The following is a 17931-nucleotide window of genomic DNA, read 5'->3' as shown; positions in this document are numbered from 1 at the left end:
GTGCTGTGGAGTGTTAGAGATGGCAACAGTCATCAAAGCCATCCAATGCACCACCATTTCAGCTCCAGCACCCATCAATGTGGAAGTCAGGCGCTGGTCTACACTTGACTGCAGATTAGTGACTGCGTTTAGAAATTCCTTGAACTTTTTTACCTGACTCTTCTTAATCTCGTGTTGCTTAAATCTGAACCAAGGTTGCTAATCGACAGAAATGTCTGTTCAGAACTTTTCCAGATTGCTGTCCCCTTCTTAATGATACATTTCTCTTTTAATTCTCCTCTTCCTTAAAATTTGTGCACAATTTTCTCTGTCTTCAATGTTACCATCTGTAGCTGAAATCTGAGTTTGTACCTGGTGTTGAGTAAATAAACTTATAGCAGAAAATTCATGATTCTATTGAAACTGAACCATATTAGAATTAAATTATGCTTAAAGGTAAAACTCCGCTCCCCCCAAATCTGTTCATTTTTGCCACCTCCCATTGAAGCAAAAGTGATTTGTATTATTTCAAAGTCTGAATTCATGAATATCAATTATGTCTTCAACCATACCATATGGTCTTGTTATTCTTAATGTTTGGTATAAACAGTAATCTCTCTGCCGTTAAACATAATTTTTCTGATTATTTTTTTTTAAACTAAATAGCGTGAAGTCGACACAGCTTAATGAGTTCAATTGCAACCTCCTGTGCTGTATGAAATCTGCATTATTCTGTAATATCTTCACGTGATTTTTTTTTGCATTGTATTAACTTGGATATTTCACAACTTAGCTTCCAACAGAACTGAGTGTGATGGATTACCAGTGCAGCTGATGTATGATCCATTCTGGACTATGGCTGTGTAAAGAGTCTGCTGAGATCTGAGGGTTTTTTCTTAACTTCTTTACTTCTTGCTAACTTTAAAACAGTATGGGAGGTGATATCTTCATGTGTGTGGCAGAGAAGAAATAAATGTTAGTTTTGGCTTTCATTTTTATTACAGTTTAAAGTAGGTTTGTGGTTTTCCTACCTTCTGTTTGTCTTCCCTAAAATACTAATTTTTTTATTAATTTCCAAGCATGAAAAAGCAAGTTTCAGTGAAAATTCAAACTTGTAAAAAGGTAATTGATAGATGCACCAGCTTCTTTGCAGAAGTAAAACAAAATAAATGTAAAATACAATGCATAAAATGAACAATTAAAGCATAGGGGAATTTGTGCAGGAGATAGGGATCGCCTTCACAAGTTGGAGAGTCAGTGTCAGTCCCATCTTGTTTCTGTAGGGAAAGCCCAAGAGATTTAAGCGCTATCAGGCACTTAGGTGGCCAATGATGTGCCTTCCACACAGTCAGGTCCCATTGGAGTGAAAATGTGATCCCTAAGTTCTGCCAGCCTATCTGAGGCTGGTAAGACTGCCAGAAGTTATGGAGTCTACTGGTAATGCTCCAGGTCCCAGCTTGTGGATGGCCCTGCACATGGGTGAGTGGGGCAGATAGGTGTCATGAGGGGTTGGTCACCAGAGGAATAGAACAAAGGCGTTGGGCCAAGGATGGCTTTCAGCAGCCCCTCCTTCCTTCGTCCTAACCTAATTCGGGGTTTGTTGATCAGGCAGAATACCTGACAATGAGGCACCTACCGTGAAGCCATGGTTCCTGACTGGTTCCTGAGCAACCTTCAAGAGGCACAAGAGTGATGTGAGCCCATTACATTTTTGAGCCAATGCTCAATTCTGATGCGTTTGAGGTTAATTACTTTCCTCCCTGATCAACACCCTATGTAGCAAGAATGTCACTTTGTTTTCAACATACTTAATTAGCCAATGCCCTCCAGTTGTATATCCTTAATGTTAATAATATATTCAATATATCATTAGCAGAGACTATCACATAGCCACACTGTGTGACCATCCATGAGTGTAAAAATGGTTATTTGGATGATGAGTGTCAGACCAAGGACAGATTGTATAGCCTGTGATTCAAAGACCCATTTCTGAAATAACATGTGCTGGTCTCTGAGGCTTTTAGATGTATGCATCAAGGATATCTTAGACGATAATGGCATAGCTGATATTCCTGAGGACATGACAGGCAAGTTACAGTGTAAAATGGATATGCCAAAAAGTAGAACAAGCGAACCTATTCTGGAACATGTGCATCTTAACCCTCAGACAACTGAAGAAACTAGAGCTTTTGCTCATTTCTCAATTGATCACAGAAGCATGGAATAACCTTGACCGATCCCTCGTCCAACCCGGTTTGAAAAGGTGTCTCATAGAGCCAGATATCCTCTGGGACATTGGTGCTTTTATGGTGAATGATGGTAAAGATGAAATCTGTGGTGATGCCATTTATAGTGACACAAAAAAACCTAGTGGTGGTAGGGAAACTGTGCAAATTATTTGCGGACAGTAACTGAGAAAGTCTTTCATGGCTTCTAGGTCCTAAAACTTGCTAGCAACCTCTTGATCATTGCTATCAAAAATTAAGTTTATTACTTTGCCAGATAAATGTTTTGATTTGTTACTATGTGCAATATGCACCAGAACTCATAGATAAAAGAAAAGGTTGCATTTATATCTGCAAAATTAAGGGAGGTTTTAATGTGGCTGTACTAAAGAGAAAAATCACACAACTCCAGGTTACAGTCCAAATGGTTTAATTGGAAGCACACTAGCTTTCGGACTGCTACTCCTTCATCAGGTGGTGGTGGAGTACACAATTGTAAGATACAGAATTTATAGCAAAAGTTTACAGTGTGATGTAACTAAAATTGTGCATTGAAAAATACAACAAACAATCAAAGTATTTTTCAGTGTATAATTTCAGTTACATCACATTGTAAACTTTTGCTATAAATTCTGTGTCTTACAATTGTGTATTCCACAACCACCTGATGAAGGAGCAGCACTCTGAAAGCTAGTGTGCTTCCAATTAAACCTGTTGGACTATAAACTGGTGTTGTGTGATTTTTAACGAAGAATTGGAAAGCCAGTCGGTATGGAAGCCAGTACAGCTCGTTCTGCAATAACACATGTTTTGTCAACGGGAATTGGTTGTAACGCGATTGATGAATTGGGGAAAGTGTTTCGAAAAGCGCAAACATTTTAACACGCGTGTTGGCTGTAACGCGATTACATTGCCAACACTTTGAGCGCTGTTTCTAAAGCGCAATTTTACAATAACATGGGGTTGCACAGGAACGCAACCATCGTGTTATAGAGGAATTGACTGTATAAGTGAGATTTGTAGTGGGAATAAGTGACCAAGAGTTTGAGGATGATCTGTGCATATTTTATTTCCCAAAACATGAAGCTAATTATATGCATTTTAAAAAAGACAGCAATTTCGAACCACTAGGAGATTGCTCCTTGGAGGTTTCATACTGTCGCAAAGAACAGTGAATTTGACAAAGGATTGGCTAAACAGGAGGATAGCAAGAGTCTTAAAATTTAAAGAAAATGTGAGCATAATAATGAGAGTGAAAGCATTTTAAGCCCATACTTGCCTTAAGGACCTGACTAAAAAAAGAGTATGATGTTCACTGCAGCCTCTGAAAATTACAAAAAAGCTGAGGAATTGGAGATTGTGAAGTTCCATCTTGTGGTAAAAGCATGCAGCTGCAGGTGTGACTCGGAGACAGATGGGGTTTATTTCAAGTGAAAATATTACCAGGATGTCAACTCAATCCATGAGAAAATAGTTATGGCCAAATAAAGTGTCTGTGACATATGGTAAACTTTGATAAAATATAGGTATGTGAAAACCTGCCTATCTTCATGTACCTGTCCTTAGAATGCTTTGAGGTGTTTACAGCAGAGTGTATTATTTTCCTTTACTATTCTGTTCCGTATCCTTGATTTTAGATAAAGTATAAAAGTAGCTTCATCCAGCTGTGTCAATAAGTGAAGCCTGGTATTCTGTGACAGTGATGTAACTAAATTATGTACCTCCATTTGTTCAGAAATGGTTGGGTCCAAAGAGTGTTTGTTTTTGTATTCTCTCATGAGATGCGAGTGTGTCATCAGCAAGGCTAGCATTTGATGCCCAACCCTAATTGCCCTCGAACTGACTGGCTTGTGAAGCCATTTCAGAGGACAGAAAAAACAGTCAACCATATTTCTGAGGATCTAGATTTGCGAGTTGGCCAGACCAGGAAATTAGATTATTCATCCAGTGATATTACCAGTACTGCACTATCACCAACCAACTCCACCACCCCCCCCAACCCACCCACTTGCTTTGACAGATTAGATCATGTTAAATATTAATCTCTGCAGATGAACAGACAAATCACAATGTTTGCATTGAAAAACTAAGGGAGATGGTAATTCATTGATGGCTGTGAAGACATAGGATCTTGTCACTCTGCCATGTTGATGTTGGCTTCAAAAAACATTGATTTAATGTGAAAAAGACATTGTGGCATCTGTTGAAATTTTTAGGCTGCAAAATTAGACTCTGTAGTCATGCTATTTTAATTAATATGGAATTTAGAGAGATATAAAATGATACGGTCACACTACTGATGTTTCCTGTATGCTGCTTGTGTTTGTTCGGGTGTATGTATGGGCATCCCATATGTACACTGATAGCATTCTAACTGATTTGACCCCTGTGTTATTCACTCTGAGCTGAACATGCTGTGCAAGGAAATTCCAGCAATGCTATTAAAGAAGGACAGGTAGATTAAGTATTTTAATCTTGACACTTGATGTAGAGAGGTTAATAGAAGTCTGATCGTGTAAATTCAGGGAGGGCAAAGGATTTTGACATCCATACATGCCAAGAGGTATAGGGATTGTGGCCACACAGAGAGGGAGCTGTCTGAAGGCCAGGAAATGGAGGGCTCTCTGCACAAGGACCTATAAGTTTTACACATAGCACTCATCCATACTTCCATCTTAGCCTGGAGCAAGCTGTGAGGCTTCTGAGCTACATCAAGAAATTTCTTACAGAACTATGCTCTCTCCATCAACTCCAACAGTAGCATTAATTTTTTTACATGACCTGGATCATTCCAGATGAGCATGTGCAACATCTTTCAGTAAGTACACAATCCATCTCAGCACCTGGCAAGTGACAGAGGGCCAATAGAGACCAGTCACCTCTCGTGCTTTAAAGAATGGGAAGTGGGATTGAGCAAACCTATGGATTGTCAGGGTCGAAGAGCGTGGTGCTGGAAAAGCACAGCCGGTCAGGCACCATCCGAGGAGCAGGAGAGTCAGGCATAAACCTTTCATCAGGGTGAAGGGCTTATACCCGAAATGTCGATTCTCCTGCTCCTCAGATGCTGCCTGACTGGCTGTGCTTTTCTAGCACCACACTGTTGGACTCTGATCACTAGCATCTGCAGTCCTCACTTTCTCCCAAATTGATTGTCAGGGTAAAGGGATTTCTGGTCCAGCAGGGTAGCATTGACTGCCCATGTGTGGATCTGTGGGTCTCCCATCCCAAGTAGTAAGGGACAGCACCTGCCACCATTCCACCAGCACCTATTTCTTGCACCAGAATGCTCTGCTCATAATAAACGTCATTCTAGGAGCTGCCAAGATGCCTTCTGTCTGAAGCTATCTGCAACTCACCCCCATCTTTAGGTCTGCAAGATCAATCAGAGGATTGGAGACTAGGGGTCAAAGATGCCCACCCCCTCCTCCTCCCATATGTGCATGATGATATTCTTCTGTCACCTGACAGTGGAAGTGTAATGAAAGCCACGGAGGTGCCAGGAATATCATGATGCAGACCATCCGCACCACTGTAGCATCGTTCTGATCCCTGAACTGCTCTGGAGGAGCCTTCCAGGATATAGTCGAGCGTATAGACATCTACTCCTATACACACCGGGGATTTGGAGGCCACCTTCGGAGAAAGAAGAGGAAACTTTGGGAAACAGTAGGTTCTGTGCGCTATCTGAGACTGTCTTCTGAGACTGTGCTTCCCAAATGTTGGCTTGCTTTTGTCACCATGGCTTCACTATTACATCCATTCAAGATGCACAATTCCAGTGTCGCATTGGCCAAGGCTATTAAAAAAAAAGCCAGCAGTGTAAGCCTTTCCATAATATCCTTACACATTGAGTTACATGAATCAACATGAACCATTCACCTTTGTGCTCTCCTTTAAGTGCCTTTCTTCAATGTGCCTTTGCACTCCTGGTGCCCTTGAGCAGTAACAGTCCTGTAGCAGCAGCAGAAGGGAGCTGATTTTCTGTAGAGGTGGATGGTGGTTGTAGATGGCTTTGCAGAATGACTGTGGGCAGCTCTGGGCCATGAGGGCCTGTCCTCAATCACACTGCATTGGCTTGCTAGCAGAGCAGCAGCAGCAAGGGCACTGGGAAGTTCTGAGAAAGAGCCATAGCTTTGTACTACTGCCCCTTTCGCACAGCCGTGTCTCAACAATTATGGTAATCTATTGGACACCAGATTTTGGTCTGCTCTCGAGCTGGCATGTCCCTTTCAGCACAGTCATGTGCGGCCATGTTGATAGGTGTCTGAGCGGGCACGGCAACAGGTAAAGAGCTCACAACCTCTGCCCGAATGCTCACTGCAGCACTAAGCCATCTGGTGGATTCTGCTCACGCTCAGGTGGAAGCTGAGCCGCTGAATGCTGAGTCACAACTGGGGCTTCCCATGTATTTATGAAGTTGGCCTTGATCTCTGTCTGTGAGCTTCAAGCTGCGTATCAGTATCTCTCTGGCAAGTTGGAGGCAGCCTCCTCCTTGATCTTTGATAGCTGGCTCTCTGGCAGGTTCACTCAGCGTTTTAGTGTGTACACCTCTTGGCTTTTTAGTCTGTCCACTACCCCATTGTATTCCTGTCTGAATCCACTGCAGCAGAGCCTGTCTATGGCCTTGCCCTCTGGTAAGTTGGCATACCAGCCACCCCTTTCGCTTGGCCCAGCTGCAGCCCACTTGTGATCAGTAACTCTTCAAGTGTAGATCTCAACAAATCTTTCCTCGCCTCTAAGATGCTTCTAGAATCAGTAGCTGAGGGACCTGCGTCCAAGTTCCACCTTCTCTGGAGGTGTGTAATAACAACTCTGAATAGGTCGACTAGAATATGATCGCTGCAAGTGCAAGCAGACAATGCTGCTTCAGTAATGGAGTGTCACTCTTTGTCTTCCCCCTGCCTGGGCAACTGACAGTTTGCAGCCATCTGAGAGCACAAAAATTATGAAAGGGCAAGTTGAAGTTAGGGAATGGTTGGGTTGTTAATCAAGATCTCTGCAGCTTTCCCTTCATATCAAAAAGTAGGGTGAAGGTTAAGTGTAAATTGAGAAGGAACATAGCTGCTGTAATGTGTAATCATCCTGTCTGGTCTCAGCAATGCCAAATTCTTTGGCCTCTGCTTTAGCTGAGCACATAACGTGCAGCGCAATCTCTTCAGACATGCTAAAGATGACTCAAAGTGCACCGTCGCGAGTTCGGTTCTGCTCCCTTTTAATGTGCTCACTGTTTCTGTGTAAGGGAGAGGGCAGAATGTCACAGGTTGTGTATCACTGAATTTGAAAGAGCTGCCTGCTGTAGCTGAATAGCTTGAAATGCAGAGAGGCAGTGAGAGTTGAGTGTGAGGTTTGCAGCACTGCTTGTTATGTGTGGGGCTGTTGGAAGAGTTTCTGTGTGCACAGCATGAATCCGAAATGCTAACAGATGTCCTTAGCTGACTGATGGGGATGTGGTGCATTGAATCGTGTGAGACATTAGTAGGTACTGGGAATAATATGCTCTTTTACAATGAATTCAGTGATTTTGACCGTGTGAGAGATGATTGAATATCTTATAGCATTTGAATTCTAGACACCAGGTAATTTGCCTATTGCTTCCATCTCCTTCAGAAATCAATCTTTAACAACTTTCTGGACCCACACAGAAACATGAGAGTTCACTACATGACTAATCCTCCAATGCTGTATCTGTGAAACATAGAGCTAACTGCCCTGGTGCAATATTTCCAATCTCTCCTTTGCACCAATGTCTGTCAGCATCAGCATGAAACATGCAACCTCCCCTTAAGAGGGACAAATTGCCTTTAAAAGCTGAACTTTAACATGAATGGTTCTGCATAATGTCCAACCTTCTGTTGAATAGTTGACCAGTAACATGGGTCAAGCTGAGATGCATGTTGAAATCATACAGTGAGTGACGGAGTTAGTGCAAAATTTGCATATTGTGTGCATCAATAGGAACAAGCAAAGGCAAACTCTGACATCTCTGATCAAAACTGATTTATTTTAGCTCCTTCATTCCAGTCAGGGATTCAACTCTAAAATTGTCAGAAAATTAGAGCCAACAAAGACTTCCAAACTGGATGGAGGTTTTTTTGTTGCAGGGGAGGTGTAAACTAATTTCGGATTGTCAGGTAGGTATACATCAGCGTGATTTCCCTTCTATAGACTTGCCAAAGTTGAAAGTTGTGCCCCCTCTATATATAGTTTGTTGGGTAGAGGAGAGAGGAATGATCTCAAGAGCAGGAGATGGGGTAGTAAACTGTCAATGAAGGAGAGGAGCATTCTACAGACCAGGTGATTGGCTTGAATCTCAACTGGGATGAATGGAACTTCATTCAGAGCATACATGGTGAGTTCTTAAAAATGCAGTGTATGAGTAGGTCGGACAGAGTGAGGGTGATGAGTAAGCAGCCAGAGTGGAAGAACATCATGAGAAAGAGGCATCCAGATGTTGAAATAGGGGTAAAGCAGAGAAGATCAGCTATCAGAGCCACAAAGAGCATGAGGTGGTCAGCCTCAGGGTTTGGCGCAATGATGCAAGTGATTGGAAAATTGTGGTGCATTGTGAAGATATCTAATGCAAGGCTGGTATAAATGTGAGCGAATCAGACAAAGGAGGTGCATTAATCAATAGAACTTTGTTACTGATACACAGAACGCATAGCCTAGAATTGGGATTTTGCCCAAACTGGGACATGATCTTCGTGCTAACTGATGAGTGAGTCAGATGGCAGCAACCACTGCAGATATTTTCATGATCTTATTGTTGGCTGTAAGCACCACTCACCATCTCTGAGTCAGGTCTCTGGAACATTGGAGGCATGTGGTTCAATGTGCTTAGATGTCAATCAGTGTCTTTAAAATCAAGGTGGCAAGAAAATCAGAAGGGAGACAGATAGTTCTTGATCCTCAGTAGGTGAGGTGTTTTTAAAAGCATTTAAACTTATCAAGCCTTTTTTTTCAACATTTTTAAGAATTACTAACATAATTGCCAAGTGTCCGAGGAATAAAGGTAAAGTCACCAGAGTCCTATCAGACTACAGAGCTGTTCTTCTCACTAGAGAAAGATGACTGATGGTGGTTTAACCTGACGCCTCAGGCGAGAGGAGTGATTGAGAAGGAATGTCCTTTATGTTAACCTCAGCTCAAGTGGGAATTGAACCCATGCTACTGACATAACTCTGAATCAGAAACCAGCCAACCAAGCTAAACGAGTCCCCTTACTGAGGAATATTATCACTGTATGCAAACGCATGCTGTGGTTACGTGCAAAGGAGGTAGTGAAAACCTGTTAAACCTTCGCATGTGCAAAGACAGAGCTGATGCTTGCTTTGAGTATGGAGTCTGGAAGTATACAGAGGAACTCTAATCTGTGGGCAAAGGATTTCCTGCCGACATTTTAGACTGTCAAATGCCCGTTTTTACACTTGTAAACTGAATACAAGCTCCAATTTCAAAGCCATATCTTTTGACTCACATGAGAAATGTTGCAAGAATATTCATTAAATAACAGTTCAGTAGGAGCCTAATCTTGAAAATTGCCTGTAGTTCAATTATTAATTGGTAGAACAAAATATATGAGTAAATACATTAATGCACTTATTTAGCCAGTTTTCCATTCTTCTTCCATTTTTTGTAATCCAGTGGTGTCGCCGTGGGCAATGTGTGAAACATGGAGATTCAGGGCCAAAGCCTATAAATGGTCGTTGGTCAAGCTGGTCAATGTGGTCACCTTGTTCGAGGACCTGTGGAGGAGGAGTAACAAACCGAGAACGTCAGTGTACAAACCCAAGGTAAAACAGCACTGCATGTATGGGCAATGTTCCTTATTAGTGGCATCTTGACAACTTTGTGGTCTGAAAATCCCAACTGGGTTCCCCAGATTCTCACCACAAGCTCAGTAGCAACCTCTGGAAATCCGATTTGAATGGCTGAAGGTGGAGTTATGGTAGTTAGTTGGGAGAACCCAATAGTGCAGTTTTGTAAAGATTACTGAAAACTGAGAAGTGAAACATTGTAGCTTGAAACAGAACCCTACTTCCAGTTACTCGCTGTCATTCACTCACGCAAACTATTTTCAGGTTTTCAATGTATTATTCAAAAATGTAAGATAGGTCTTAAACTCTGGCAGGATGACGAGATCAGCAAGCATTTAAAATATCTTGGCAAATTAAAAGGATGCCAGAAGAATAGTTGCTCTAGCACCTAACATTTTATTGCCCTAATTCTTTTCAGAAGTTGCAATTGAAAAGTCTTCTCTCATTTTCGGAAAGTTATTGATGTTTAATCTGTATGGACTTGATATTTGGGTGTGATCAAAAATGCTTCAAACAAACTGAGGAATTCAGATGCTTGACATGAAGATGAAATCTTAAAACCTAATACCTAAAACTTTTATAAACTTAAGTCTGAACGCATCAGTTAAAATCTGCAGTGTAACCTAAACCAGTCTATGGAATGTTAAGTTAAATACTCCTTAGAATGCTCAGTGGCGTTGCTGTTTACCTAGAGTAATCTAATCTCTGTGTGTGTTCAGTAATATCCAAAAAAGATTATTGCAATAATTAATGCAGATGTTACTAATGTTTTGTTAGAAAAAGAACCAGTAAATTACAAAGTAGTTTCATGCGCTATAAATTTGCAGTAATATGGATTGAAACTCTCACATCTCCTGACATGTAACTGAAGTAGAGAATGTCTTTTGTTACCATCAGGAGAGGGGGTGGTCATGGCTCCCCTCACTGTTTAAATCCCTCTCAGTCGATCACAAAAAAATGTTTCCTTCTTTTAGCGCATAACTATCATGCTTCTATTAAACTTAATTAACCAGTTCAAAAATGGGGAGCCAATTCTAAGATTTATTAAGTGAAGGAGAGTGGATTTATTACCTATTATTCCCAAAACTAAATGTAACAACCAACACACAAATAAATACAAACAACAAAAAGTGGTGGAGGAGTACAGTTGCCTGGTACAGGCATGAAGAAAAAGCAAAAACATATATAGATCTGAAGATCTATTAGGCCGCGGGAATGAGAAGACTGTCCTATTGTTTCTTTAGCTGTTCTTCTGTTGCTTTTTGATGAAGTTTGTCGATCTTCAATTCTATGTGTTAATTTTTTCAAGTTGTTTTTCCATTGGTTCCACGATTGAGAAAGCAAGAGAGGGAAGAGTTTACGGTATCCATGCTGTTATCAGTCTGTGGTGCTTTCTCTCTCCTTTTTGGTGCTGTTGATATACCCATTCCTTGTCAAATTCTGGTGTCTGTGTCATTGTTTCATTTCAAGCTGGTTGGTGCAGAAGGTCTTCCATCACACAGCATTCACAGTAGTCATGCAAGAGTGACTGTGACAAGTGATACCAATTTGTTGACACGTCATTGAGTTTTCGTGCCTCTTGATTTAAAGTGGCAATTCTGAGGCAGACAATTTGGTAAATTCCCTGTAGGTTGTGTGGGTTGTCAGGTGACCATGTTTAGTGCGCAAAGTTCTCTAATATTAAGGATTTCACAAGGAATGCCACACTTCTTTAAATTTTCTCTTTTGCTTGACATATCTTGGAAGTTGAGAATTAGACCTAACGGATTGTGACTTGCCATGATTAGAGAGCGAGGTTTGTTCACAGGCAGGCTTTCAGAAATACATTCCTGTAGGTCAAGGTTTGAGTCAGCAAGTTTAACCAGGGTCACTGCTGAGGCTGTATTCACAGCTAATATATTGTGAGATCAGCAATTGAAGCTTTAGAAGAGTAGCAATGCTCCTTTTTTCTTCAGAAGAACAGAGCTCCACATTTCTAACCAAGGTATCTAAACCCACAGTCCTTCTTCATAGCACAGGATCATTAGGAGAAGCCAAGCATTTTCTGCATCTTTGGTAAGTCTTCATTTACTAATGCAGTGTCAAGCTTTAAGACCTTTAGACAGCTTTTCAATGTTTTGTGAGTGAGTGTGTGAAGTAAGTGAATACGATGACTGAGTGATAATAATGATTTGGAGATGCCGGTGTTGGACTGGGGTGTACAAAGTTAAAAATCCCACAAAGCTAGGTTATAGTCCAACAGGTTTAATTGGTGCTGGTGTGCTTCCAATTAAACCTGTTGGACCATAACCTGGTGTTGTGTAATTTTTAACTGAGTGATAATATGCCAGCTTGATATGGTGATAAGATTGTACAGTGGGTCAGTGGAAATCATGGAGGGGAGTTGAAGGATTAGAAGTGGTTGGTTGAGGGGTCAGTTGTAGATTTACTTGGCAGTTAGACATGGTATTAATCTCGGCAGAAGTGGGCACTGCAGATACTGAAGGGTAGAGTGGTGCTGGAAAAGCACAGCAGATTAGGCAGCATCCGAGGAGCAGGAAAATTGACATTTCAGGCAAAAGCCCTTCATGGTATTAATCTGTCTAACATTTCACGAGTAACTATCCTGGTCAGTGAAGAGCTGGCTAAGTCTCCAATTCTAGGTGAAAGTCACAGATCTTTCTCATAGAATCATTACAGAATCCCTACAGCATAGAGGCAGGCCATTTGACCCATCACCCTTGGAGTGCAGCTTCAAAGTTACTTGAAAGTGGAGTTGCAGGTACATGGGATAGTCAAGACGGTGTTTGGTACTTTATTGGTCAGTGCATTGAGTAAAGGAATTAGAAAGTCATGTTATGGCTGTACAACACGTTGGTTAGGCCACTTGTAGAATGCTAGGCAAAAGTGAGGACTGCAGATGCTGGAAACCAGAGTTTAGATCAGAGTGGTGCTGGAAAAACACAGCAGGTCAGGCAGCATCTGAGGAGCAGGAAAATCGACGTTTCGGGCAAAAGCCCTTCATCAGGAATCTATTCCCAAAACATCGATTTTTCCTGCTCCTTGGATGCTGCCTGACCTGCTGTGCTTTTCCAGCACCACTTGTGGAATACTGCATCTATTTCTGGTCTCCCTGCTATAGGAAGGATGTTGTTAAACTTGGAAGGGTGCAGAGAAGATTTACAAGGATGTTGCCAGGGTTGAAGAGTTTGAGCTATAGGGAGAGGCTGAATAGGTTAGGGCTGTTTTCCCTGGGGCACTGGAAGCTGAGGGGTGACCTTATAGAGGTTTATAAAATCATGAGGGACCAGGATAGGGCGAAGAGCAACAGTCTTTTTTCCCCAGAGTAAGGGAGTCCAAAACTACAGATTACAGGTTTAAGGTGAGAGGGGAAAGATTTAAAAGGGACCTAAGGGATAGTTTTTCATGGAGAGGATAGTGCCAATATAGAATGAGCTGTCAGAGGAAGTGGTGGAGACTGGTACAATTGCAAAATTTAAAAAGCATCTGGATGAATATATGAATAGGAAGGAAATACAGGGATATGGGCTAAATGCTGGCAAATTGGACTATATTAATTTAGTCTGTCTGGACAACTTGGACTGAAGGGTCTGTTTTAATGCTGTACTATGACTGTGAGCCCACACTGACCCTCCAAAGAGCATCGCACCCAGACCCACCCTCATACCCTCTGCCTGTAATCCCACATTTTCCCAGGCTAATTCACCTGGCCTGCACATTCCTGGATGCTATGGAGAGTTTAGCATGGCCAATCCATCTAACCTGCACATCTTTGGACTGTGGGAAAAAGTGGAGCACCCAGAGGAAACCAACGCAGACATGGGAGAATGTGCAAACTCCACATAGACGATTGCCCGAGGGTGGAATTGAACTCGGATCCCTGGCACTGTGAGGCTGTAGTGCTAACCACTGAGCCACCATGGCACCCACAACGAAGATCCAGTCGGAACTCTGTGAGTCTCAACTCATGCTAATGGTCTCTGACCAATTAGAGAGCAGAAGACCAAGACCAATATTTTAAAATCCATGAGAGAACTTGTGTCGTCTTTCCAAATTTATGCAGAAATTTGCTGAATCTCAGCATTGCGTAGGTCAGCGTGAAGCTGAGTGACAGGTTCGAAGTAAAACATGAAGGTGACCTTCAAGCAATATTTTCCCTGTCTTTACTGCAGTCATGCACACTGCAGCCCCAAGTCCAACACCACATGTAACTGCAGCTAACACCAACACTCAAGAGGAGTGTGATGTGGCTGCGAAACCTTCCCACTAATATCTGTCCAGCAAACATAACAGCATGGCACAGATTATAAATTACACTTCAGACCTCTGGTGGAATTCTTTGGCATCTTTTCTTCTGCCATGTCAAATATTTGACAGGATAAACTGGTTTTGTCAAGTTCAGGACTGTATCTCCTTTGATTCAGGTATTTATAGAAACAGTGAAACATAGTAAAGAGGAATAGGAGTAGTCCACTTGGCCCTTCGAGCCTGCTCCACCATTCAATATGATCGTGGCTGATTATCCTACTTGGTACCGTGTTCCTACTTTCATCCATATCCTTTGATCCCTTTAGACCTAAGTTGCATCTGTGCCCTTCTTGAAAATGTTCAATGTTTTAAACTTAACTGCTTTTTGTGGCAGTGAATTCCAAAGACTCGCCACTCTTTAGGCAAAGTAATTTCTTCTCATCTCCACCATAAATGGCCTCCCTCCATATCTTTAGACTGTGACCCCTGGTTCTGGAATCCCTGGTCATCAGGAGCATCTTTCCCACTTTTATAGTTTATACATCTAAACTCCAGTGTATATAATCTGCCTCACAGCGCCAGAGACCCGGGTTCAATTCCCGCCTCAGGCGACTGACTGTGTGGAGTTTGCACGTTCTCCCCGTGTCTGTGTGGGTTTCCTCCGGGTGCTCCGGTTTCCTCCCACAGTCCAAAGATGTGCAGGTCAGGTGAATTGGCCATGCTAAATTGCCCGTAGTGTTAGGTAAGGGGTAGATGTAGATGTAGGGGTATGGGTGGGTTACGCTTCAGTGGGGCGGTATGGACTTGTTGGGCCGAAGGGCCTGTTTCCACACTGTAAGTAATCTAATCTAATCTAATCTAATCGTAACCAATCCAGTGTCTCTTCATATGTCTGTCCCATCCATCTTCGTACGTTTGGTAAAACTTAGTTTAGATAGAAAGTAAACTAATGGCAATATGGCACTGCCCAAAGCAGTTGCCAGGGTGAAGGTGTTGTTGATTCACCTGAAGTCAGCAGGTTTAAATTTCAACAACTGAAGGAGTACTTCCCCTTTAAGATGAGAGGACAGATAAAGCTTTCAGGGGCTCCACCATTCCTGTGTACTTATCCACTCTTTCGATGAATTAAGTGCTTTGAATTGTCTTATAGTAAGTCTTGGATCTGAAACATGCTTTTACTATGAGAAATACGTCAAATCTCACTTGGAATCAAACTCCTCCTTGCTATGAACTTGTTATGTGCCATTTGAAGTTTGGGGACTCATTATGTTTACGCAGTTATGTGTGTCACAGTTGTAAACTATTCGGTCTATTTGATGTAGAAGCTGGAAGTTAAAGGTTACTTTAAATGTAATAGACAAAGAAATGTTTGCAGCCACTATTAGTTAAGAATAATCTCAAAATGGAAAGCCCTGGGCTTGGCAGGGTGATCATGATACAAAATATTGTTTCAACAAGCTAGGGTTATAATGTTACTCTTGAGCAGTGAAAATGCAATATTTGACAATTTAAATAAAATACTTTAAATATAACGATACAGAATTGACAACGTTACAAAACAGATAGTTTGGCCCGATGGATCTGTGCCTAACTAATTTAACCCTGTTTGTGTGTCCTTCTATTTGTTTCTCTTTCACACCTGTTTAGCCTCTCCCTGACTAAATATAAAACAAGAATTTTTGTGCAGCACTTTGTTGTTGAGTGGGTTGTATTTCTGAGTGGATTGCAGCTCTCATTGGATATATTGACCAAGGGAGACTAAACTGAAGAATATCCACCGTAAGGTGTACAACCCTCAAAAACCCTTGAGTGAATATTATGGCCAGTGTTCTTTGATCAATAAAAGGTGACTCATTCACAAGCAAATCAAATGGTTAAGGTCTGGTCTTAGCTCAAGAATGCAGGAATTCTATAGAGGTTTGGATAGGAGATGATGGAACTTCATTGAATTTACAAACATTAACGGAGAGCATTGCCTTTTGTCCTGGGGCCCCTCTAAACTATTTTGAAGTGTTTCCTTTCTGACAAGAAAAGTCCTTTTTTAAGCTGAGGATTAAAAGTCGAATTGTAATTAGTAACCGAGCTGTAGGTTCACCAAAAATTGGTTCCAATTAATCTTGTTCTTTGCTTGTATTCTTAACATTAATAATCCTTTCGAATAATATTTAATATTATGCATTCAATGTGCAACTCTTCTGAACAGTATGAGATAATTTTTCAAATTTTTCATTCTTCAAAAACTAAAATATTGTTGTTTTTTTTATTTTGACAACAAAGAACACAATGCTAATTCCTTCAGTTTCTTTGTGTTGAGTTAGTTCCAGAGAAATTTGTTAGCCGCACTCAAAGATAGCTGGTCAATCTAGACATTCCTAGAGCAATAATCATTTAGCATCCCTCAAGTGGCATAAGAGCTAATAATAGAGAGGTGACAGTGTTTTGGAGCATTGGAAACTGTAAGGAATTCAGGGCACCCTGATTCATTGATGTGGCCTTGCTAAGGATTGAAACGCTGATCAAATTTAGATCTGTTGTCAATGCTTAATTTATGAATCCATGTCATTAGAAAGAAAAATATTTGCTTTGATTAGCAAGATCAGTCCTAGTTTACAAATGTAACTATTAATGTAAATGTCTATTGCTAAAGGCATTGCATTCGTGATGGAGAAGAAGCATTTAACAGTTGGGGTGCAAAGTTCCTGGAAGGCTCAGGATGCTCCATTCAGTGTGTCAACACCTTGGCTTCCACTCCCAGAAGTCACCACAACTCAGACATTGGAGGTTCTCTTTTATTTATCCACCAGTGGGACTTGGGCATCGCTGGCTGGCCAGCATTTATTGCTCATCACTTTCCCTTTGAGAAAGTGGTGATGAGCTACCTTCTTGAACTGTTGTAGCCCACAACCTGTAGGTTGACCTACAATGCCCTTCGGGAGGGAATTCCAGGCCCACAGAGCAGCAACAAAAATTTAGAGAGACTGTTGTTAAAGAGTACATCAACATTTTTCACCTATTTAAGATACCCAATCCTAGCATTTTGTCAGCATTCTGCCAACAAATTATGCACTTTGCATTGGCCACGTGGCTTAATTAGCTGTTACCTGTTTAAAATTTGCTGTCTTTTCAAATCGCTCTATAGCGTTGTCTTTCCCTATCTCGGTAACCACATCCAATCCTACAACTTTCCAAGATCTCTTGAGGCATTTAAATAACATTATTGACCTTTTAACAGGCTCCAAAACACGTTTGACATTAAGTGTTTGATGGATGAGGGTAATTAGGCCTGCTGTATCTTTAGTGTAAGGAAAACAATTAAGATGTTGAATTTGACTGACCAGTTGTTAATCATTATGAAATGAAAATCATCCAAGTGGAACCAGGTCAAATGTATCCCCTACCATATGGAAAGTTGAGGTGTTCCAAACTGGGAGTTGAAATCAAAGTAAAGTTTGACTTATTTAGAGCAGCACTGAATAGCAAGACTAAATGTTATTTTGGATAAGAATCAATAGAATTGTGTATGATGTTGGCACCAGCAATTTGGTGTTTTATTTTTCACACAGGCATGTAGTTATGTATCTGTGCTGGCAACTAAAGAGGGAGCATTTATGTCCTCTGGCAGCTTTGCTTATTTCAATGAGGGCTGGCAAACTGAACCAATC

The 17931-nt window shown here is 41.3% G+C and overlaps 1 protein-coding gene across 2 annotated transcripts in view; it reads left to right on the top strand.

The window, feature by feature from the left end:
- adamts16 (ADAM metallopeptidase with thrombospondin type 1 motif, 16) overlaps window positions 1-17931 on the top strand; it is a 247140-nt gene that overhangs the window by 116773 nt on the left and 112436 nt on the right. For both annotated transcript variants that reach the window (XM_072575156.1, XM_072575155.1), the window contains one exon: window positions 9849-9997. In XM_072575156.1, coding sequence (XP_072431257.1) covers window positions 9849-9997 — 149 coding nt within the window. The remainder of the gene's footprint in view (window positions 1-9848; window positions 9998-17931) is intronic.

This window comes from Chiloscyllium punctatum, chromosome 8 (genome assembly GCF_047496795.1).
Source record: "Chiloscyllium punctatum isolate Juve2018m chromosome 8, sChiPun1.3, whole genome shotgun sequence".
Classification (NCBI taxonomy): domain Eukaryota; kingdom Metazoa; phylum Chordata; class Chondrichthyes; order Orectolobiformes; family Hemiscylliidae; genus Chiloscyllium; species Chiloscyllium punctatum.
The sequence above is the reverse complement of the archived record's forward strand: the minus strand, read 5'-3'. Positions and strand labels throughout refer to the sequence as shown.